The sequence below is a fragment of the Garra rufa genome, chromosome 14 (assembly GCF_049309525.1).
Source record: "Garra rufa chromosome 14, GarRuf1.0, whole genome shotgun sequence".
NCBI lineage: Eukaryota > Metazoa > Chordata > Actinopteri > Cypriniformes > Cyprinidae > Garra > Garra rufa.
In genome coordinates, this window is record NC_133374.1 from 14,405,552 (window position 1) to 14,430,886 (window position 25,335).

At 36.4% G+C, this 25,335-nt stretch overlaps 5 protein-coding genes and 1 pseudogene across 5 annotated transcripts; 2 read left to right on the top strand and 4 right to left on the bottom strand.

The window, feature by feature from the left end:
- The first annotated feature begins 305 nt into the window (after window positions 1-305).
- On the top strand, window positions 306-3,663 carry LOC141285378 (protocadherin Fat 4). Its single transcript, XM_073818393.1, has 3 exons — window positions 306-1,880; window positions 1,973-2,074; window positions 3,178-3,663. Exons 1-3 carry the CDS (start codon window positions 314-316, stop codon window positions 3,600-3,602), a joined length of 2,094 nt encoding a protein of 697 aa, XP_073674494.1. The 5' UTR covers window positions 306-313; the 3' UTR covers window positions 3,603-3,663.
- A 6-nt stretch (window positions 3,664-3,669) lies between these two features.
- Window positions 3,670-9,257, top strand: LOC141284301 (protocadherin Fat 4-like). The gene is made up of 7 exons (XM_073817312.1): window positions 3,670-3,971; window positions 4,052-4,179; window positions 4,278-4,495; window positions 5,908-6,181; window positions 6,329-7,035; window positions 7,114-7,423; window positions 9,022-9,257. The coding sequence occupies exons 1-7, from the start codon at window positions 3,823-3,825 to the stop codon at window positions 9,255-9,257; spliced, it is 2,022 nt and encodes a 673-aa protein (XP_073673413.1). The 5' UTR covers window positions 3,670-3,822.
- Window positions 9,258-10,814: 1,557 nt separating this feature from the next.
- Window positions 10,815-11,863, bottom strand: LOC141284302 (olfactory receptor 6A2-like; annotated as a pseudogene).
- A 3,411-nt stretch (window positions 11,864-15,274) lies between these two features.
- On the bottom strand, window positions 15,275-16,225 carry LOC141285403 (olfactory receptor 1E16-like). The gene has a single exon (XM_073818415.1). It carries the CDS (start codon window positions 16,223-16,225, stop codon window positions 15,275-15,277), a length of 951 nt encoding a protein of 316 aa, XP_073674516.1.
- Window positions 16,226-20,032: 3,807 nt separating this feature from the next.
- Window positions 20,033-20,983, bottom strand: LOC141285415 (olfactory receptor 1E16-like). Its single transcript, XM_073818428.1, has one exon. The coding sequence runs from the start codon at window positions 20,981-20,983 to the stop codon at window positions 20,033-20,035; it is 951 nt and encodes a 316-aa protein (XP_073674529.1).
- A 1,437-nt stretch (window positions 20,984-22,420) lies between these two features.
- LOC141285165 (olfactory receptor 6N1-like) lies at window positions 22,421-23,383 on the bottom strand. The gene has a single exon (XM_073818216.1). It carries the CDS (start codon window positions 23,381-23,383, stop codon window positions 22,421-22,423), a length of 963 nt encoding a protein of 320 aa, XP_073674317.1.
- Window positions 23,384-25,335: the final 1,952 nt, after the last annotated feature.

Below are 25,335 nucleotides of genomic sequence, written 5' to 3' on the forward strand. Positions count from 1 at the left end.
ATACAACTTCATGGTGTCGGAGGCTTTGCCGCCACAAACTGAAATAGGAAGGGTTGTTGCCGTAGACTATGACCAAGGTCCTGATGGAGAAGTGTTGTATGTACTTGTGGGGCAAAGTAAAAAAGCTAATTTTGTGGTGGATGAGCATACGGGGATAATATACATCTCAAAAGATTTAAAAAATCGCCTCCAAAATGATGAAGTCCTACGGGTGCTGGCAAAAAACAGAGGGGCCATTACAGGATTTAATGTCGATGAGGCATTGATACATCTACACATACTTGATGAAAATGATCCCCCTGAGTTTGAGTCGATGCTTTACACTGCAGCAGTATCGGAGGACATATCAATTGGGACGTCCATAACTAAAGTGAAAGCGGTGGACCAGGATGTGATCCTAGAATGGAGCAGGTTCTCTTATGGCATTGAACATGGAAATATAAATAGTTCCTTCATTATAGATCCTGTCAGTGGGGTGATTTCGGTTAACAGTCACCTGGATAGAGAAATGTGGGCCTTCTATAATCTGACGGTCATTGCTGTTGATGAGGGATCTCCTGCTGTAACTGGAAGCACAAAGGTAGCTATCACCATCACTGATGTCAATGACAATCCTCCCAAACTCTTGACCGCTGAAGGGTTTATCCGAGAAAACCAACCTGCAGGCACTCTGGTCTCCACCTTAGCAGCCACAGATGATGATCTTCCTCCAAATCAAGGTCCTTTCACGTACTGGATGATGAAACCTGCAGAGGGTTTTTCGCTTACATCTGAAGGCGTTCTTGTTACCTCACGACCAATTGATCGGGAGCGCAAGCCTCTTTTACATATACATATTGTGGTTCAAGATGCTGGTAAACCACCAATGTCCTCCACCACTTTGTTTCATATTAAAGTTCTTGATGAAAATGACAATGCACCACTTCAGAGAAACATTAATATATTGGTGAAATATTATGGAAGTTCCTTCCCAGGAGGACTAATCGGAAATGTAAGACCAACTGATCAGGACGAACTGGATGTATTCAATTGTACAATCAAAAACGGCCCACTTAGGATGTTTAGTTTCCCATTCGGGATGTGTAATTTGTGGTCTTCCCCATACAAAGGAGAAGCAACCTATAATATTTCAGTCGAAGCGAGTGACCAGCTCCACCCTTCGGTCAACAACAGCATCTACGTCAGTTACAAAGGCTTTACCAACGTCTCTCTGGACAACTGTGTGTTGTTCTACATCTCCATATCTACTCTTGAGGAATTCCTGTCTTTGAAATATTTAAAATTTGTCAAAGCTTTGGATAGCCTCTTTAACCTACAAGCATCCAAAACGCATGTGTTTGGAATGAAGTTGCAAGGAGATAAAATGCTGCTTCTGGCCGCAGTAAAAAGCTACAATGGTCAGTATCTAACTGGAGAGGTGGCAAGCGGAATATCAAACACACATAAAAAGTTACTTGAAGCACAAAGCAATGTGACTATATCACAAATAACCAGCGACCCCTGTATTCTCCGCCCTTGCTATAATGGTGCCACCTGCAACAGAAACATTCACATCAGTCAGGAAGTTGCTGTGTTGGAAAGCTCTAGTCTTATATTTGTGTCTCCATATTTTGTGGAGATCTTTAACTGCTCTTGTCCAGCAGGCTTTACAGGTGATGCATGCGAGATAGACTTTGATGAATGCATGAAGGAGCCTTGCGAAAATGGGGGAAACTGCTATAACAATCCAGGAACTTATTTTTGTCAATGCAAAGATGGATTCTCAGGATCGCATTGTACTGTAGTTGATAATGAATGTCAAACAGTGATATGTTTAAATGGAGGAACGTGCTGGAATAGACAAGGAGGGTTCATCTGTGATTGCAGCCCTGGGTATGAAGGTATGGTCATATAACTTGAGTGAACAATCTCTTTTTTGTGTTTATCTAATTTTAATTGATTTGCTATGAATTAATACTTACTTTTATCACAGGAACATTTTGTGATCGTATTGTTGACCACTGTGCTTCCTCCCCTTGTGTGTATGGCAATTGCTCCAGTTTTTTAACTGGTTACTCTTGCCAGTGTCCATTTGGTAAGCAGAATTTTCTGTCTACATTTATTTTTGATATATTTTTAAATGATTACATTTCTGTCCTGATTTTGTGGCACCTATTTGAAATGTTTAATTATTTTATAATTGTACAATTACAATATATCACATTTTTAAATGTATTATTTGAATCATTATATTAATATTGTATAATTTTTTATATAATATAATTAATAATACAATTTAGTAATTCTATTAAATACATAATTTTATTTAGAAAATTTTGAATAGTTAATTTTTCATTAATGAATTTAGTTGATTAATTATTACACTACCAGTCAAAAGTTTTTGAACTGTAAGGTTTTTGATTTTTTTTTATTAAAGAAGTTAAAGAAGTCTCTTCTGCTCACCAAGCATGCATTTATTTGATCCAAATCACAGCAAAAATAGTAAAACTGTGAAAAAAACTGTTTCCATTTGAACATATTTTAAAATGTAATTTACTCCTGTGATCAAAGATACATTCTAAATATGCTGATTGCTGTTTAAGAAACATTTTATTATTATTATTATCAATATTTAAAACAGTTGAATTTTCTGTTAGGATTTTTTGATAAATAGAAAGATCCAAAGACCAGGATTTGTCTGAAAGCAACATTACTACATTGTAACATAAGCTATACCATTCAAAAGTTTGGAGTCAGTGTACAGGATTCTTTAAATTGATCGAAAGTGATCTTAAAGACATTTATAATGTTAAAAGATTTCTATTTCAGATTAATGCTGTTTAAAAACCTGAAAAAAATCTACTCAGCTATTTTCAACATAATAATAAATGTTTAAATAATAAATCAGAATTTTAGAATGATTTCTGAAAAATCGTGTGACTGCAATGATGCAAAAAATTCACAGGAATAAATTACATTTTAAAATATATTCAAATATATAATCAAAATATTCAAAAACAGTTATTATAAATAGTAAAAATATTTCAAAATTGTACTGTTTTTGTTGTACTTTGGTGAGCAGAAAAGACTTTTTAAAGGACATTAAAAATCTTACTGTTCAAAAATTTTGACTGGTATTGTATATCAATTTGAAAAGACATATTTGTGGTTATGTCTAACATGTTCGTCTATTGTTAGGTGTGAGTGGAGTCAATTGTGAAGAGCACAGTTATGGCTTTCAGGAGCTTTCTTATATAGAATTTCCTCCATTGGATCCACAGTATAACTTCATCTATCTGGAATTTGCCACTGTGCAGCAAAACGCTTTGCTTTTGTACAACCATGGAGAGCCATCAACTTCAGACTTCCTGGCCCTTGAAATTGTGAGTGGAAGACTGTGGCTGTCTTATGATCTTGGATCTGGAGTCATAAGATTGGAAACATGGAAGACAGTGGCTGACGGACGTTTTCACAACGTCACCATAAGAAGAACTGGAAATGTATGTGATTCTCATACATGGTTATATTTGAATCTTAGGAGTCAATCAAACCATTTTTGTGAAAGATTTCTGAGATATTTTGCAGGTATACATGCTTTTGTGTCTCTCAGACAGCCTCTCTAGAAATAGACAACTGCTCTTCCTATGAACCCCAAGGCTTTTGCTTGTCGCAAAATAGTGCCACTGGAACCCAAAGGTAGTATTTTGTTTGATCTCACCATTTTGTCGCAGATAAAAACATGCTAATAAACATAATAATTGCAAACGGCTATTATTTGTTTGTGTATCTGAACTCCTTTAAATCACATTTACAAACAGGACTCTGGAAGTGAGCCCAAATAACATGACGTTTGGTGGCGTAAAGTCCATTGATGTCATTTTACAGAGGCACATCAGGACTCATGACTTTGTTGGCTGTATGAGAAACATGCAAGTGAACAACTTCAGTCCAGGTTCCTTCAAATCTCTGGCATCCCGGAATGTTCTTGATCGGTCAGTTCCAAAAGAATCTTTATAATTCTAAAACTTCTTTTATAATGCCATGTGTGAGTTTATTTCCTTTTGATGATCAGATGTTCACGAGCAGATATTTCTCCATGTGAAACCGCTGTGTGTTTGAACGAAGGAGTTTGTCAAGACCGATGGTCGCACCATTACTGCCAGTGTAGAGACCATTTCACAGGACCCAACTGTGCCATGAGTACTTTAATTTATTCATATATGTTGTTCCAGTTATTTTTTTCTGTGATATTTAAATGTTTTAAGTCTTACAGTCAAATGTAATTCTGTTTCTGATAGATTTGGCTGAGCAGCATGTGTTGTTTCTCAGCGGGGAGGCTTACGTTGAGTTTGGCGTCAAGGAAAGCTACAGAAGAAACCAGCTTCTGCAAGCCATTCTGGATGGAAAGGAAGGAGATTCTCAGGGATTTGACAGTGTTGAAATCAAGATGAGGACTGTCAGAAAAAATGGTGTTTTGGTTGTGTGCTGGTGTCAAACCGCTCATCTAAAACTAAAGGTGAGCTCTAGGAGAGTTTAATATTTAATGCAAATTAGGCTCAGTTGATAGTCTGTGTAGCATAATGTTGATTACAACAAAAAAATATTTCAAATCAAGGTTACATTGAGGCACTAAGTAAAAGAGGGGAGTTTTGAAGGGTTTAAAAGCAGAAATGTGAAGCTTATAATTTTATAAAAACACAAATTAGTTCTGTTAAATATTGCATATTATTTTAGCTGTAACTTTGTTCATTAGAATTTTAGCTATATTGTCAAATGAATGTAAAATTGAATATACATTTAGACAAAGGCAAGTCTATTCACATCCATTGTAAATTCTTTTGTTTTGGGACCAATTTAGATTATTTTTTTGTGGCAACAGACCATAAACTGTTATGTTATGCCACAAATGCCACAAGTGCCTAGCTTTTATTGAACTCTGAATATTCCTTTAATAATTGATTTTTCATAACTCAAAAAATAATAAAATCATCCCTGTTTCTTATTTATTACAAAGGTAAATACCTACTTAACACTCGAAGTCAAAAGTTTACATATAGCTTGCAGAATCATGTTATTGTTTGTAGTGACCTGAATAATATATTTCCCATAAAAGACATTCACATATAGTCCACAAGAGAAAATAATAGTTGAATTTATAAAAATGACCCTGTTCAAAAGTTTACATACACTTGATTCTTAATTCTGCATTGTTACCTGAATGATCCACAGATGTTTTTTTTAGTGATAGTTTTTCATGAGTATGTCGTTTGTCCTGAACAGTTAAACTGCCTGCTGTTTTTTAGAAAAATCTTCCAGTTCCCACAAATTCTTTAGGTTTCAGCATTTTTGTGTATTTGAACCCATTCCAGCAATGACTGTATGATTTTGAGATCCATCTTTTCACACTCAGGACAACTGAAGGACTCATATGCAACAATTACAGAAGGTTCAAACACTCACTGATGCTTCAGAAGAAAGCACAATGCATTAAGAGCCGGGGTGAAAACGTTTGAACAGAATGAAGAGGTGTACATTTGTCTTATTGTGTTTAAATATTATATTTTCATTTAGTACTGCCCTTTAGAATCTACAGATAATACTTACATATTTCCCAGAAGACAAAATAAGTTAAATCTATCTTCAACTCTGATCTTCAAATTCAATTTTTTTTTTACCTCTTAGTGCATCGTGTTTCCTTCTGGAGCATCAGTGAGCATTTGAATCTTCTGTAATAGTTGAATATGAGTCCTTCAGTTGTGATCTCTGTGGAAAGATGGATCTCAAAATCATACAGTCATTGTTGGAAAGAGTCCTAATACACAAAAATGCTGGACAAACTTGTATCTACTATATCTGAAATACTTTGTAAGTTGTTTTCTGACAAATTTTCCAGTTCAGTTCATAATATGTTCTTTCTTGCCTCCTCAGATATCAGATGGAAAACCTCTGTATGTGTTTACCAATGTCACATCTGGTCAGCAGCTGGAGCTCTCAATGGAGGAAAATGTGTCAGATGGACAGTGGCATGTTCTTCAGCTGCGCAGAAGAGCCTCATACATGTCTCTGTTTCTGGATGAACGGCCGGTAATGAACACCACCAATGGCAGCATAACTCACTCCACATTCTTAGTGGAGACCATTTTTCTGGGCTATGCTCCACTGAGAGAATCCAGAGATGTCCCAGAGATGACCAAAAACTTAGGTTAGATTGCTTATAAATTATAAAACTAATTAGATTCAGCTATAAGCAACTCTTTTATTTTTATTTTTCATAACCATTTATTAAAATTGCCAATGATCATAAAACTTTCATATTTTGTTGTGTATGATGCTTTTCTTATTTTTCCAGGTTTCAGAGGATGTGTGGAATACTTTAAATTCAATGGCCACCTCCTGTCCTTCAATGGCTACAATGAGATAGTTGATGCCAGCTCCAGCCCACCTGTCTTCCAAACTTTCTGCGTTTCTCCAAACCACTGTGTTCTGACTCCATGCCTGAAAGATTCCTGTCTATCTGAGCCCTGCTGGAATGATAGCGACTGTGGAATTTCTTCCAAAGACAGCTACTGGTGCATCTGTCTGCATAATGTGTCTTCATGTGGATCTTGCTCATCTGACGTCATCCACAGCGAGGCCTGTTCTCAAACCCAAAAGAGTGTCCCCTTATGGATTGTAGCAGTCACTATTCCCATTGTCCTCATTCTTCTGATCCTAGTTATCTGTATTGTCCTCAAAGGACAAGGCAAACTATGTGAGGGTGAAAACAAGAGTCAAATCTACCTCATGCCACCAAGCAAACAGCACGGCACAGATAACCTGGGATTTAGTGTAGGTCCTGCAGATGAGTCTCTTCGGGCAGTGTCAAATGAAGCCAGCAAGCAACCAGATTTGATAAAATCAAGGGATTCAACGCAAGTTGTGGAAAGCTATCCTGAAAGTGGGCCTTATTATCATGTCTCAGGTTTTGGAGGGAGTGAACTGGAGTACTATGAGATTGACAGCACATATTCAGATGTGAAGACCCTACAGCTGAAGGAGAATGAATGTGGAGATCAGGTGAATGACAATTCAAAAATTTCTCAATCTATCATGCAAACTCAAAATAATCATGATCCATCTCCTAAACTTCATCAGAGAACATCTGGAGGTGACTTTCATCAGTGGCAACGTCAATCTCAACTGTTCTTCAAGAGAAAGCTGGCTCCTGATCTGACAGGCCCTCCACAACATCTCTCTGCAGATGAGGTTGAGAAACTGAACACCCCACAGGATCACAAGGGATACTCTTATCAGAATTTCAGAGAGTTGCCCATGAAACCATCCAGAGATGTGGCAATAGAGACATCATCAGAGAGTGAAAGTCATTGCTCCTTTACCGGCTCAGAGTTTGACTGTGAGAGAGAGATCATCAGCTTGCATGACAAAAATGAACATCCACCTGGAGGCAAGTACATATGTGCAGTTTCAATAATCTGACACCTAAATTAAAAATGTTTATAGAAATAGTGTGAATATTGCTTTGGCCATTTAGTTATATATCCAGAAACTATACAGAACTATATGTGACCCAGGACCACAAAATAAGTCATAAGGGTCAATTTTTGATATTGAGATTTCATAAATATTCAGAAAGCTGAATAAAGAAGTTTTCCATTGATGTATAGTTTGTTATGATATGACAATATTTGCATACAGCTATTTGAAAATCTAGAATTTGAGGCTGCAAAAAAAATCTAAAAATTTAGAAAATGGCCTTTAAAGGGATAGTTCACCCAAAAATGAAAATTTTATGTTTATCTGCTTACCCCCAGGGCATCCAAGATGTAGGTGACTTTGTTTTTTCAGCAGAACACAAAGATTTTTAACGAAAACCTGTGCAGTGTGCCAGCCATATAATTGCAGTGAATGGGCACCAGACCTTTAAAAGTAAACAAAAACATGCACAGACAAATCCAAATTACACCCTGCGGCTCGTGACGATACATTGATGTCCTAAGACATGAAACGATCGTTTTTTTGTGAAAAACATCATAAAAGATTATGTTTGCTTGCGCAAACTCATCCGGGACTTTTCACCGATTTACCCTTCCGGTGTTTGCATATACTACGCCAGAGCGCGTACATGTGTAACGAGCTGGATGAAAAGCTTGTGCTCATGACAGGTGGACGTGGCTGTGTATCAAAGGTAAAAAATTATGTAAATACTGTTCAGTTTCTCGCAAAAAACGATCTTTTCGTGTCTTAGGACGTCAATGTATCGTCACGAGCTGCAGGGTGTCATTTGGATTTGTCTGTGCATGTTTTTTTTTTTTTTTTAACTTTTAAAGGTCTGGTGCCCATCCACTTCCATTATATGACTGGCAGACTGCACCGGTTTTCGTTAAAAATCTTCGTTTGTGTTGTGCTGAAGAAACAAAGTCAACTACATCTTGGATGCACTGGGGGTAAGCAGATCAAATTTTCATTTTTGGGTGAACTATCCCTTTAAAGTTGTCCAGATTAAGTAAGTTTTGATACATTTACAGTTGGAAATCTACAAAATATCTTTATGGAACATGATCAATACTTAATATCCTAATAATTTTGGGCATAAAAGAAAAAAAAAAAGAAAAAGATCATTTTGATCAATACAACCACTACTTAAAACTGGTTTTATGGTCCAGGGTCACATATAAACTTTTTACTTGTATTTTTTAAATTACTTTTTCGTCTAGTTAATCACAGTACTGCACCGAACTAGTAGTGACATCTTGTGGTTTGATCAAATTATATAAAAACTTTACTGCACCAATAACTCTATCTTTGGAGTTTGGACGCCATCTAGTTGCCATTTAGAGTCACTAGACCACCAGAGCCTTTCACATGTCAGACTGTGCTTTAAAGACCTTTACTTTCTTACCTTTTGATATCGCTGACTGTTAAATTAAAATATTAAACAAATTTTGTTAAATGTGAAAACACAAAATTATATTGTGTTGTTTAGTCAATACAGTGGATATTTGAGTATTTTTGTTTGACTTTTTTTCACCCCCACTGTTTCAGCTGCAGATTTATTTATTCTGATGGCCCCTTCACCCTTCAGAGATGTGGTCACATCTCCCTCTGTCCAGAATCTCCCAAACACCTCTGTCTCCGGCGGAATCCAGCAGCTCGAGAAACTCCTAAATCTAGGAGTACATTTTAATACCTATGCAGATGTGTTTGAGGACATAGCTAGCTTACCGACGTATCAGTCAAATAAATGTGATTTTCAGAGCGATCAAGAGGAAATCATTTGAATAAATGTTAAAAACACAGTACACAGTTTATTTCAGTTTATCCCTTATTTTTCATGCACTTAAATCACAGACTAAAACTGGACCAGTGAAATACTGGTGACTCATTTCTTTCATAAGAACATACATGTGTAAATATACTAATGATAATTTGTAGAAGGCATATGTTCAAGCACATAGTAAATTTACCAATAGGGACTGAACCATCACTATTGCTTATATCTGTATGTAAAACCCTGTTTGATGAGCATATTAACCTTGTCACATTAGCGCCACCTGTTGTCAGATCTTTAACATTACATTGGTTTATATCCTACAACACTTTGAGGTAATGACTGATTCCACAGGTTTTATGGAGCTAAACTATGAATTTTGTATTCAGTAAAAAAGGTGAATTGTGTTTTATAGTGAATGAAATAACTGGATATTAGTTTGCAATACATTTTATTATTAGTTGCTAATGTATATACAGTATTTTAAAAAATGAAGACAAGGCCTAGCTGTGACACTTTTAACTTCAGAACACTCAAAACATTTGTTCAATGTTAATTTATTTTTAAAAATCAATTTCTGGAAAGGCTCATAACATTCAATGGCAACTGTCTGTGTCTTGACAATAAGTTGAGAATTTTGGAAATAAAAATTATACATTTAAAAAGAGATCTGCTCTGTGTTCAAAATATTATTGGCTATTTAGTGACATCTTCAGCGAAATCTAAACAGGAAAACACTTAACACAATAACAGAAAATATAAAATCACATTTTTGCAAACAGATGTTAAAACAACAAGCTATTTACAATTTCAACTTTTAGTCTTAAAGCAGAACTTTTGGACTGAGAACATTTTGTTTTAAAATAAAAACGAATGAGAAATGGTTATTAATTTGCCCCATAAACATATTGAAAATACTGTAGATGAGTAGTTTCACAAGCAAGATAAAAAATAAATATATTTTAATTTGCTATTTACATTTTAAAGGCACATTGTAATAATTCAGAAGCCTTTTTGTTGCTACAATTTAGGACACAGTAAGCAGTTATAGTCAAAGTTAAAAAAAAAGAAGACAGATGACAGTATTAATGAATAGAATATGATGTTTTGGAAAAAATGACAGTAAAGAATTATTTTTGATTTGTTATTGATATGTTTTTGGTTGCTTATTAGGCAATTAAACAGTCAATAAATAGTTAAAAATTAAAAAGTATGTCATATGTCCTTATGCAATGTTTGATCACAATACAACATACAACATAGTAAGCAGCTACGGTCAAATATGTGTTTTTTTTTTTAAAGTTTAAAAATATATATTTATTTACTCAACAGATGATGTATTAACAAATAGAATATGATTGAAAAATGACAGTAAATAGTTATTTTTGCAATGTAATTGCTAAATATGATTTTGGTTTCTTATAAAGGAATAAATATGGTCAATAAATGGTTAAAAATATGTAATATGTCCTCACAACATTTGATCACAATAAGCATTATAAAAGACATTTTGGATATACAGGTTTATTATTTATTTATTCTTGTCTCAACATGAAAATAGTTTCAGCTAAAGGTTGACTCTTTTCCCTCTTATTCTCTTCATGAAGATGGCCTTGATTTTCTGAGTTCTCAAACAGAAAATCATTGGGTTAACAACAGGTGGGAGAATACTGTAGCACATAACAAGCATAATCCGTACACCTGTAAGTATTTCAATGGTTACGTCACATATATGCATAGTACATCTAGGGAAAAAATAAATGCATATGATTAAAAGCTGAGGGGTGCATGTGGAAAAAGTTTTAAATCGAGCCGGAACATTTGAAAGTCTGAAAACAGATTTAATGATGGCAATGTATGAAAATATGATGAATATAAGAGGACCTAATAGAAAAAACAAGGATATGGCTAGAGGATTTCTCCGCAGCTCAGTCTTATCTCCGCAGCCAATTTTAGCTAATGAATTGAAATCACAAAAACACTGATTTATTGTGTTCGTAGTACAAAAGGGAAGTTTTTCAATTTGGTAAGTAATGGTAAAAATCCTAAAATAAATAACCAAAACACTGTGCACGCATATGCAATGTGCTGGTTTGTGATAATAACAGGGTATTGAAGGGGGTAGCATATTGCAACAAACCGATCCAGGGCCATTAATAGTAAAATAACAGAACAGGTCCCAAAGTAATGAACAAAAAACATTTGCACTAAACATAAATTAAATGGTACATAATCCTCATTAAGTTAGGACAATTCTAAGGGCCCCTAGAGAACTGTTTTTGTGTGGTAGGGGGGGCCCAACCTCATATTTTGTCATAGGGCCCAAAATTGTGAGCGCGCCCCTGCCCCCACCCAATGCTTTAGATCAGGGCTGCTCAACCCTGCTCCTGGAGATCTTCCTACCTGCAGATTTTTGTTCCAGCCCTGCTCCAATACAGCTGTCTGTAATTATCAAGTGCTGCTTACGAGATTAATTAGCTGGTTCAGGCACCCGCTTCCAATGTTATCACTCAATTGAATGGGCGTTATCAGTGGTTATCAGCTGATATATATAGGCCAGTAGGGGCCTGCTGCGCCTACTGGTAGGCTCAGAAGGCTGTTATCATCCATCCACATGGTTAATCAGCTATACTAATAGAGAAGACTCCAGATCCAGTCCCAGAGGAATCCAGCTCACCGGTAATAGACCTTTCTCACAACTTCCGTATTTTGCACCGGAAATACGCAATTGCTGTGTAAACCTATTTCCGCCCCAGTATGCCGGTAACCAGTTAAACAACAAAGATGGCGAAAACATCGAGCAAGATTGTTTGTAACATCAAGACCACGACTGTTATATTGCTTTAATAAAGTTGTACATGTCCTCTATACTATCCATACATAACCTTATAACCCTAGTCCTCGGTCTAAGTGGACACACTAGTAATTTGTTAGCCTGATTGCTCTCTAACGTTAGCTACGTTACTTACCTTGAAAGTTATGGATAAACGGGACGTTCTAAAACGCTTAGTTTCTGTCAAACCTTACTTGTAACAAACACTAACTACTATCAAAAGAACGAGCCCTTATTCCACAGATAAAGTGAATAATATCACGTTAAGCGTTTTCTCCCCAATATAAGCCCATTATAAGGAAACAGCTTAACGTGGTTTAACGTACCTCAACAGCGACCAGGGAAAACCAAACTTCTGTTAATATATATAAATAATTATATATTACATATAAATTACATATAAAGTGATCGCCCCCCATAGAAGTCCATTATAACAAACCATGTTAAGTTTTTTCCTTAATGGAATTCTATAGGGAGAAAAGCGTGATATTATTCACTTTATATTATTCACTTTATATGCTGAATAAGAGCTCATTCTTTTGACAGCAGAAAGTGTTTATTATAAGTAAAATTTTAAGCCACGTTAAGCTTTTTTTTTGTATAATGGACTTCTATGGGGGGCGATCACTTTATATGCTAAATGAGAGCTCGTTCTTTTGAGAGCAGCAAGTGTTTATTATAAGTGAAATTTAACAGAAGTTTGGTCTTCCCTGGTCGCTGTTAAGGTAAGTTAAACCACGTTAAGCAGTTTCCTTACAATGGGCTTCTATGGGGGAGAAAACGCTTAACGTGATATTATTCACTTTATCTGTGGAATAAGGGCTCGTTCTTTTGATAGTAGATAGTGTTTGTTCCAAGTAAGGTATGACAGAAATTTGGGGTTTCCTGGTCTTTTTTTTACGTGCGTTAAGCCACGTTCAGCGTTTTAGAACGTTCCGGATAAACTCTTAGTGGAAAAATTTATATCCTTTATCCAAGTTGTTCTTCTTTGTGACAGAGTTTTCCTCCACGACTCTTATCAGGTCGACAAAAGTTATCTTTGGCAAACCAAGTGAGGGAAGTTGTGTAGACTCTCTAATTTTAATTTTAAATTACCCGGCTTTCTGCTGTGTTGACATTACACAGGAAGTCTGCATACCCTGCGATTGCGTATTTCCGGTTTCTGTGAAAAAGGTCTATCAGAAATCTATTGGATGACGCGGGAACGTCGTGGCCGCCGTTTTTCCGGTTGACATTTTCAGGTAAGATCATTGAAATGAGCATTAAACTGTAATTAATTAGTCAATAAGCCACAACAATACAGAAAATGTATTTTAAGGTGGCGTGACACGAGTGTTGACATGAAATAACCGTGTTGCAATTGCGTTTGTAAACTTTATATATTACGTTATAAGCCTGTCGTTACTTTATATGATTTAAGTGAGCATTAGCGTTGCTAATTAGCATGTTGTTACGTGTCTGAAGCTAATGGGGAAATTGTTTACTAGTTAAACGCAAAATTAGCCTGTAAATTACATATTTTTGCATATTGCATATATTGTGTCACTGAAGCTATATCATACTCATACTGAGGAGACAGGGGTAGCTGCAGCAATGGGCGTGCCGAAAGGTAGGGGGCGTGACAAAAGGTTTCTCATTGGTCTCGCTTATACTGCATTAATTGATTTTTTTTATTCGGATTTTAACTTTTTTACTATTTTACTATTTTCAATGGGAAAAATCGATCATAATTATTGCATAAATAATCATTAGTACCATAAAATTATCTAAAACTACTGAGGAAACAATAAAAAATATTATTGAACAAAAATATATTAGATTGGTTTTACTGAAGAAAAAAATAAGTTAAGTTTCAGGTGTCCGGTCCGTGACCGTGAGGACCATGAGTGTGACCCCCAAATGAGGACTGCAAAATACACAAGTTTCACAATTTGAGTTGAATTACTGAATTACTTTTCCATGACATTCTAACTTATTGAGATGCACCTATAATAATATAATATAATATAATATAATATAATATAATATAATATAATATAATATAATATAATATAATATAATATAATATAATATAATATAATATAATATAATATAATATAATATAATATAATATAATATAATATAATAATAGTTTCTATTCTTTTAGTATTATTTTCCTAAGTTATGTTTGTGAATATTAAAGTATGAATACTGTATGTGTGACTAAGTTGGTTATAAAGGATTGGCCTTTCTCTCCCTCCTCCAATTTCTCTTTTATGTACAAATTTCAGAACTTTCTGCACTGTTTTGATCAGCAATTATGGTAACTATCAAAATAATGGTGGCCTAAACTTTAATTTTTATTTATGCACTTACATCACAAAAAAGTAAAATGAACTTGTGTTCGTATTGTATTGCAAAATTTTTGCTGCTATTGAGGTGGGATAAGGGTAAGGTTAGGGAGAAGGTTTAGTGGTATGGATAGGTTTAAATTAATAACAGGTGTAATTGTTTGCAGGTATTTTTAAAATAATACAGTGTATAAACATGTAGACAATATGTATTGTATCAAATGATTCATTTAAATGTAAGTACATAGCACCTAATAAAAAGTGGGACTGACTGTACATACACTTAATGTGTTTAGTGTATATATTCATGACACATGATAGAAGAACATTTACAGAAGCAGTACACTTTATTATCCTTATTCCAAGACAGGAACAAAAATTCCACATGTTCATCCTCAGCTATATTGTTCTAACACCTACCTGATGATGACTTGAAACATTAGGACTATTAAAAAAATTAAGATAACATTTTTGTTATTTCATATAATGTGTAAAACATTTAATGAATAGAATGTACTTAACTTGATTAAATGTAGATCATAACTAAACTATACAAATGAGTTCTGAGGGGAGTATGTTAACGTTTACAGATGAACATAGACATAAGAAAATCCAAACAGTCTATTGAATTAACTTTTTCTATACCTTAAAAAGGTTTTGATGTTTTGAAGTTCTTAACTTGTTTAGAGGTCAATATACTTAGTGAAAAAAATAAAGTTTATACATCAGGAAAATGTCCATTATTTTACAAATATGTCATTGATTCTTAGGAGAATGGACAGCCAGAATTACAATGATATAAAAACATAAACAGGCAAAGTGTAAACAATGCACTCTAATGTATTAAAGCAATTTCAATTTGCATCACATCTGCATGTTCACTTTCCTATTTCTAATTTTTTTCTTCAATGCATCTTTGATTTCTTTGGTTTTGAAGCAGTAAATCAGTGGATTGACAACAGGTGGGAGAAGACTGTACCACATAATTAACATAACCCGAATACCAGGTGAGATCGCTATTGTCACATCATGCACATAAACAACACATCTGGGCACATAGTACAGACAAATGATAAGAAGTTGAGGAGTGCAAGTTGAGAAGGTTTTATATCGAGCCTGAATGTCTGAGATTTTGAAAACAGATGTGATGATGGCAATAAAAGAAAATATAATAAAAATCAAAGGGCCCAAAAGAACAAACATGGCACATGAAAATGTAAAAAACTTTTTCTGCCTCACATCTCCGCAAGACAGTCTAATTATCGAAATCTGGTCACAGTAATTTTGGGTTATTACATTAGAATCACAGTAGGGTTCATCAAAGGCATGATAAACAATGACTGTCAGAAATGAAGTACAGATTATCCAAATCAATGCACATGCCAATAAAATAGTTTTGTTTGTAATAAGGACACAGTATCTCAGCGGGTTACACACTGCAACAAATCGATCAATGGCCATTAATAGCATTAGAAAGGAGTTAATACTACCTAAGTAGTGAACAAAAAACATCTGCACAAAGCAGCTATAGAATGGTATTTCACTGCTATTGAAAAAGTATTTTGCAATGGCTTTAGGGAGCGTGACAGTTCCAAAAGCAAGATCAGACACTGCAAGATTACACAAGATTAAGTAGGTGGGTTTCTGCAGGCTTCTCTCATAAGCAATAAATGAAATAATAAAGATATTTCCTCCTGCCAGTATCAAGTAGACAAAGAATAAAAGGGTTCCCACGGCTCCATAATACTGTGGATGGAGTCCTGGAAATCCCAGTAGGTAGAATTCAGTAATGACAGTGACATTAGTGAGGGTCATGACTGGCTTGAATGGCTTCACAGGTACCTGATACAAATTCACTGAAATATAAAAAGAATTATACACTTACACAAGCTTTTGACTGTTCGGGAAAATGAAACAACATATAACGTTTACATTTAAACATTTACTACAATTGCTGTTGTTATAAATTTCTAAAGATTTTACTGATAATCTATCATTCACATACATTACCTCCATAAAAAAACAAACAAACAAAAAAAAAAAACTAATCAGATGTGAACAGCATAATCTATTAAAATTGCATTATTTTGAGTTTGATGGACTCTGACCACCAAACTAGAGAAGATTCACACAAACTTTCTGCCTGTGCTTTTATCTGACAGTGCTTTACACATTTACCCTTTTTCAAGACTGAAGACTGGCACCTCCCACAATGTGACGTGTTGTTTGGAGTCTTTGGTTTCTTTCTTGAGTCCTACCCATTAGCGTTGCCACTAAACTGGAATTTGCTATTTTGATACAATACTATGAAAAATATCAATATTCAATTCCATTTTCAGTAATACAGGTTAAAACGCCACAACATTAGGCAAACAAAATGTAAACATTAGGTTTAAGTTACAATATAATTTACTTTTTTAGGCCGACTACTACTCCTGTTACTACTACTACTGCTGCTACTAGTAATAATATTAATAAATCCCTTTAAATATAGTTTCTAAGACAGAAATATATTACTACTGTAATACAGCTACACTATAAAAACATTGAATAATAAGAATATTAATTAAATATCTTTAGACTGTTCATGTTGGTTTCTCCCTCTTGTGCCCATATTTGGTTGTTCCTGTTCTCGTTATGTCTTTATTAGTTATCACCTACACCTGTCAATGTATCATTAGCCCGTTTATATTAGTTGATTTCAGTTCAGTGTTTTTTTGACTGATCTCAAGGTTACTTTGGTGTGTGTTTCCCTGCCTGCCTGCCTGCCTGCCTGCCTGCCTGTCTGTTGGATTAACCTGTTGCGGATATCATTAAAAGGATTTATTATTGCATTTCGTTGTACAAAACAAAAAAGAAAGAAAAACAGCAGTTTAGCGATGAGTTTCCCCTGCGTTTTGTTTTTCGTTTTTTCACCAGTTTTTCTTTTTTTACTTATGGACATTGCTTTCATCAATGTTGCCCCAAGGAGGAGCCACACCATTCTGGATGGTGGGACTATCTTCATCTTCCAGAATGGCTCTCAGCTCTCTCATTTCCACCATCGGCCCACCAGCTCCAGTCATCGCCTCAGGACTCCATTCTTCGTCCCACGGGCTCCATTAGACTCCTCTCTCCCTCTGGATCCACCTCAGTCCACTGTCGCTCTGGCTCCACCGCAGATCTCTTCCTCTGCCGCCGGAGTCTTGGGCTCCACCTCGGCCTTCGGGATCATCGGCTCTCCGCTTTAGGCTCCATCTGCTCCATCTCCATCGGTTGGCCTACGTGGAGTTGTCCAACCTTGGCTCCTCCCTCCGTTGTCCAAACCGTCGGCCCTCCAGCTCTGCCAGGTTCCCTTGTCCACTGCCCACCATCACCTCAAGACTCCAATCCGGCTCTCAGCTCTCTCATTTCCACCGTCGGCCCACCAGCTCCACCGGGCTCCCTCTGCCCTCCAGCTCCACCTTAGTCAGTCATCGTCCCGTCATCACCTCAGAACTCCATTCTTCGTCCCACCGGCTCCGTTGGGTTCCTCCCTTCCTCTGGATTCACCTCAGTCCTCTGTCGCTCTGGCTCCACCACAGATCTCTGCCTCCGCTGCTGGAGCCTTGGGCTCCACCTCGGCCTTCGGGATCATCGGCTCTCTGCTTTAGGCTCCATCTGCTTCATCTCCTTCGGTCGGCCCCCTAGAGTCATCCACCATGGCTCCTCCCTCCGTTGTCTCCACCGTCGGCCCTCCAGCTCTGCCGGGTTCCCTCGTCCACCACCCACCATCACCTCAAGACTCCACTCTTCTGACTGCCCCTTGTCGCTCCATCCCACCTGCTCTGTTAGGCTTCTCCCTTCCTCCGGATCCACCTCAGTCCTCTGTCTCTCTGGCTACGCCACGGATATCCGCCCCAATCACCAGAGCCTTGGGCTCCACCCTGGCCTTCTAGATCCTTGCTGTCGCCTGGGATCATCGGCTTTTTGTCTCCACCTCGGGCTTCACCTCCATCTTCTCCGTCGGTCAGCCCATATACTTCTCCCTCTTGTGCCCATATTTGGTTGTTCCTGTTCTCATTATGTCTTTATTAGTTATCACCTACACCTGTCAATGTGTCATTAGCCCATCTATATTAGTTGATTTTAGTTTAGTGTTTCTTTGCCAGATCTCAAGGTTACTTTGGCATGCGTTTCCCTGCCTGTCTGTTTGATTAACCTCTTGTGGATATCATTAAAAGGATTTATTATTGTATTTCGTTGTTGTACGCCTCCTTCTCTACACACACTGTGACAACCTAACACTAGTAAAATAAAATACTTGTGACTTTTAATTTTTTTACTTGCAAACCTTAAACCCATAGGTTTTACTTTGGCAGAACAGTAAAAGATACTGAGACAGCTGGTTTAAAAATGCATTTATTTTTTCACTTGCATCAAAGGAAATGGTCTTTTAACACAATAAACGGAAGGAATCCAGGAGCAGGGCATAGCACAACATCAATAACCTGCTAGGACTGCCACAGCAGTATGTGGTGCAGTAAGTCTGCCACAGAGATAAAATAAAAATGGAGAAGAACACTTGGAGCATGTGCATAAACCTTGTGCGCTGTATACGAACTCAACACAACAAGAAGACGAAGATAGAACAATACATTTATTTCAATATTTATTAATCTGTGTTAATGATAGTTAATAAAATTACAGCCATTCCTTGTTTGTTTATATTGTTTTTGATGTTATGTGACGTAGTGGTGTTTGACTAGTGTCGAGACGTGGGGTGTTGACAACATCATTGTTTCACAAAATATACAGATTGGCTGTACACACATGAAAATGCAAGGATGTTGTTTTCAGATTTATCCACTCTGGGCCCCTGTTTCAAAAAATAGCGTTTTTAGGCTCCCAAAACACCAGTCTGTCTGAACAAAACGACGATATGATACAAAATTTTTAGGTATACAGCTAACCATGTCTCCGTGTGGACAGAATGAACACAATGAAAACAGATATGACATGTTACAAATGCATATAATAGTTTATATTTTATTATTTATTATTATTATTATTATTATTATTAAAGTTAAGTATGTGTATATTAAACTATGAATATGTGTGACTAAGTTGGTTTTGGAATATTAAAGGATTTGGCCTTTGCATTGGATATTAATTACATTTCATTACAAATTCCACATCCACCCTACATTGTTCTATAATACCTACCTGATAATGACTTGAAACATTAGGGCTATTAAAATTTAAGGTAAATTTTTATTAGTTCATTATAATATGTAGAACATTTCATGAATGAAATTTACTTTGGATTAAATGTAGATCATAACTTATCTAAATAACTGAGGTCTATGTTGAGTATCTTTATGTTTAAAGGTAAGTGTGAACATAAGAAAATCTTATTAACATTCGCTAAACCTTTTTAAAAAAGTTTTCATGTTTTTAAGATCTTAACTTGTTTAGAGGCAGATACAATACATCAGGATTAGTTTTTACATCAAGAAAATATTAATTATTTCACAAATATGTCATTGATTTTCATTGTAAGGGTAAGAACAGCCAGAATTACAATCATATAAATACATAAACAGGGCAAAGTGTAAACAATGCACTCTACTGTATTAAAGCAATTTCAATATTTTTAGTGCATCACATCTGCATGTTCGCTTTCCTTTTTCTAATTTTTTTCTTTAATGCATCTTTGATTTCCTTGGTTCTGAAGCAGTAAATCATTGGATTGACAACAGGTGGGAGAAGACTGTACCATATAATTAACATAACCCGTATGCCGGGTGAAATCGCTATTGTCACATCATGCACATAAACAACACATCTGGGCACATAGTACAGACAAATGATAAGAAGTTGAGGAGTGCAAGTTGAGAACGTTTTATATCGGGCCTGAATGTCTGAGATTTTGAAAACAGATGTGATTATGGCAATAAAAGAAAATATAATGAATATCAAAGGTCCCAAAAGAACAAACATGGCACATGAAAATGTAAAAAAAATTTTCTGCCTTGCATCTCCACAAGAAAGTTTAATTATCGAATTTTGGTCGCAGTAATTTTGGGTTATTACATTAGAATTACAGTAGGGTTCATTAAAGGCATGATAAACAATGACTGTCAGAAATGAAGTACAGATTATCCAAATTAATGCACATGCCAATAAAATAGTTTTGTTTGTAATAAGGACACAGTATCTCAGCGGGTTACATACTGCAACAAATCGATCAATGGCCATTAATAGCATTAGGAAGGAGTTAACGCTCCCTAAGTAGTGAACAAAAAACATCTGCACAAAGCAGCTATAAAATGGTACCTCACTGCTATTGAAAAAGTATTTTGCAATGGCTTTAGGGAGTGTGACAGTTCCAAAAGCAAGATCAGACACTGCAAGATTACAGAAGATTAAGTAGGTGGGTTTCTGAAGGTTTCTCTCATAAGCAATAAATGAAATAATAAAGATATTTCCTCCTGCCAGTGTCAAGTAGACAAAGAACAAAACGGTCCCTACGGCTCCATAATACTGTGGATGAAGTCCTGGAAATCCCAGTAGGTAGAATTCAGTAATGACAGTGACATTAGTAGGAATCATGACTTTAGAACGGCTTTGCAGTTATCTGATACAAATTCACTGAAATATAAAAAGAATGTAAAAAAGCATAGACAATTACACAAGCATTTGACTGTTAAGGCAAAATAAAACAACATATAAAAGTTTTCATTTTAACATTTGGTACAATTACTATCCTTATAAAGTTCTTTAAAGATTATATTGATAAGTTATCATTCACATACATTACCTCCATGGAAATTATTTAGATGTGAGTATCATGAACTATTAAAATTATTTTGAGTTTGATGGACTCTGACAACTAAACTGGAGAAGATTCACACAAACACACATTGCATTAATGCTCAAACAAAAAATGTCTTTATCTCTGTGTGTCCATCTGACAGTGCTTTACAGTTACTTTTTTTAAGGCTGAAGACTGGCTCCTCCCACAATTTGACGTGTTGTTTGGAGCCTCTCTTTTCTCATTAATGCATCATTATCTTATGAACAATTTAGTTTCTTTCTTGAGTTTCTTGATTGTCATGAAACTGGAATTTGCAACTTTGATACAATACCATTTTCAGTACCACAAGTTAAAAAGTTGTTCCAGAAAGTTTCTGGGACAGCAGGTTAATAAAACGCATTACAAATTGGAAATCTTGTAAAATGCTGTAATCATATGTCTACAGATTTGTTGGAAATGATCCAAAAGCAAAAATGGAGCACATCTTATGCACGTCTCTTTCTCAAATGTCTGTAGAACATGCAGAAATGGATGGGTTTTGCGATAAACTTCATGCAGTGTTGCCAACTCTGTGGTTTTCCTGTGGAATCCGGATACTTTTACATGTTTTAATTTCTTATGCAGAATTATCTAACAATGATAAGTGTCTTACACTCTCAGGAAAATTAGGCACAAAACTGCGACTGTTATGGTACTTTGCACTGTGATATGTACACTTTATGTACTAAAATAGACACTTTATGCACTAATATATATTTTTATGTTAGGTACTAATATATAGCCTATCTTTAAGGTATTGATATGTATCATTTAAAGGTAAATATGCTACCTTTTTACTTCTAAGTGTAAAAAAGGTAAGTTTCTTTTGAAATGGTCTATTGCAGTCTATTGCAGATCGCACATGGGAATAACTATGGTTGCAGATGCACAGTCAACTTGCTGTCAAGTGCTCATGGGCATATAACTAGCATATAACGACTCATAGAAACAGTCACTAATAAGGCATCTATGTAAACATATGGGTCAGAACCTCCCAAAACCCTTAATAATTTGCACCTTGTTTAGTGATACTATGCAAAAATGTTACAACTGGTAAAAATGAAACAGCTTTTATTTAAACAACTTAATTTTAATAATTCAATTATCCATAATCTCACAACATTTAGGACAAACAATTACTGGAAAATAAAGTAGAGAGCATACAGTTTGCTGAACTCAGTAAATAAACCATGCTATAGCAACTGTAAAGGAATGCCAATTTGTTTCTTTTGAAATAGTCTTTTTAAAATCTTTTTTACCTCTTCTGTTCTCAAACAATAAATGACGGGGTTTATCATGGGTGGTAGCAGGTTATACATCATAACAATGAGTAATCGCAAATCAGTGCTATACTTTACACCAATGTTGCCAAACAAATAAATAAGACACCTGGGTAGAAAATAGAGAGCAATTATGATGAGCTGAGGACTGCAGGTGGAGAAAGTCTTCATCCTTCCTTGAGTGCTGGAAATTCGCATAACTGCCACAAAGATGGAGCAGTAAGAGAATATAATAAGAGCAAAGGAACCTACTAGTACTACAAGAGCATAAATAAGGGCTGGAATACTATAAAGTGATCTGTCAGTGCATGTCAGTGTTGTAACAGAGACATGATCACAGTAACAGTGTATAATGGTGTTTTCTGCACAGTAAGGGAGAGGATAAGCTCGAATGACTATCATTAAGGGCCCTGCTAAACTCAAAATCCAAGAGCCAAGGATCAAAATGAATACATTTCGGTTTGTAATGATACTGTGATATTGAAGCGGATAACAAATTGCTGCATAGCGATCCATAGCCATAACTACCAGAACATTTGAACAAACACCACCTAAATAATGCACAAAGAACATCTGAACAAAACAACCCAAGAATGAAATTGTTCCATCTTGAAACCAATACCTGCTGATTATCTTCGGTAATGTTGCAGTGCTGAATAGTACATCACACACAACTAGATTTATAATGAAATAATATACAGGTCTCTGAAGGTTCTTAGTCATTACAAATGCTGTAAAAAATACAGCATTTCCCACCAATGTAAACACATAAACAAAAAACAGAAGTGCCGATACGAGGCCATAGTAATGAGGCTGAAGTCCAGGAAAGCCGACTATCACAAAATCCTTTACAGAACTGATGTTTCCCACTGACATGATGAAATCACTCCACTCTTTTCATCTTCTGTATGAAGAAACTGGAGCACAAAAATGTACAGCTTGAAACAAACAAAAAAAGTCTCTTGATTTTATAAAGTACTTGTCACACAACATACTATAGCAATTGTCAATTATAATGAAGGATAAAGAGAAGCAAACCTGACACACTTGTTTCAAAGGCTACTGTTGAAATACACTCTGCTCCTTACACTGAGATGTGCTGGTCTCAGTTTGTTTATATCTGACATGTTAATTATGAAGACAATGACCTGAAACATAGATGATGCTGCTCCTCCAGGGACAATGGCAAAATTACCATGAAGTTCCTAATCTGTAAAATGTCATTCTTAATCAAGAAATTAAAAATATTAGATGATTCAATGCCCTTCCTGATTCTCCTGCTATAGCTTTTTTTTTTTTTATCAACTGACACTGACAGTTATGGCTCTTTGATGAACATTACTGTAGCAAATCCAGCAGTTACTGTTGGATGAGGACGTCAAATTGTCTACATCTTATAAAGAAATTGTTCACCCAAAAATAATAATTCTGTCCTTATTTACCCACCTTCATGTCAATCCAAATCCATATAGTATAATTTTTTTTACATGTAACACAATGTTAAACACGTCAATCCCTAAAAAAAAAGGACCAAACACACCATAAAGTAACTATAAGAGTGTGGTATAGTTCAGAGTAAGGAAGGAAGAGGGCAGGTCGGCGTTAGAGAGACTCAAGCTTTATACAGTACTTTCAAACAAAAACAATAATTGTGCTCCCGGCGCCTTCCAAACAATTAACTTTTTTTCTCCTGCAGCCCCCCTCCATTTCTGGAGAGAAAGTCAGCTACAGCCATCTGTGTCCCCGGCCTGTGAAACACCTGTGGAATTTAAAGGGATGTAATGCCAGATACCAACGTGATCTGCACGTTGGTATCTTTCATGCGGTGGAGCCACTGCATGGGAGCGTGGTCTGAGCAGAGAGTGAACTCCTGTCCCAGGAGATAATAACGTAGGAACCACCCACCGGATCGCTAAGCACTCCTTTTCGATGGTGCTGTACATTGTCTCTCTCTTAGAGTGCTTATGACTGATGTACAGCACCAGGCGTTCCTAACCCTCCATGTCCTGGGACAGGACCGCTCCAAAACCCCTGTCCGACGCATTGGTCTACAGTAAAAAAGGGAGAGAAAAGTCAGGAGAATGTAACAGCGGCCCACCACACAGAGCAGCCTTTACCTGGGTGAAAGCCTGCTGGCACAGCTCCTTCCACTGGACCGGATCTGTGGCTTCCTTTTTAGTGAGGTCAGTCAGCGGGCTGGTGAGGTCTGAATAATTAGGTACAGACCTTCTATAAAATCCCACCAGCCCCAGGAACTGCCTCACCTCCATTTTGGTCTTGGATATTGGACAGGTCGCAACTGCTGCCATCTTATTAATTTGGGGATGCGCCCGCTCATTACCTAAGTGAAAGCCCAGATACTTGACCTCCACCCACCCAACCGCACACTTCTTCGGGTTGGCCGTCAGCCCGGCCCTTCGCAGGACAGCCCATAGGCACCATATGATGTCATCGAGATAGGCAGCAGCATAGGCGGTATGCAATCAGAGGATCCGATCTATCAGACGCTGAAAAGTGGCTGGAGCCCCGAACAAGCCGAAGGGAAGGGTGACAAATTGGTGTAATCCAAAAGGCGTGGTGAAGGCTGTCTATTCTTTGGATAAGGGCAAAAAGGGGATCTGCCAATATTCTTTAGTTAAGTCCAGTGTCGAATAAAAGTGAGCTGTACCTAGCCAATCAAGCAATTCATCAACTGACAGCATTGGATAGGTGTCGAATTTTGACACCGCATTCACCTTGCGATAATCCACACAAAACCGAACTGAGCTGACCGTTTTGAGCACTAAATCTATCGAGCTCGCCCAATCACTGTGGGATTCTTCTATTAC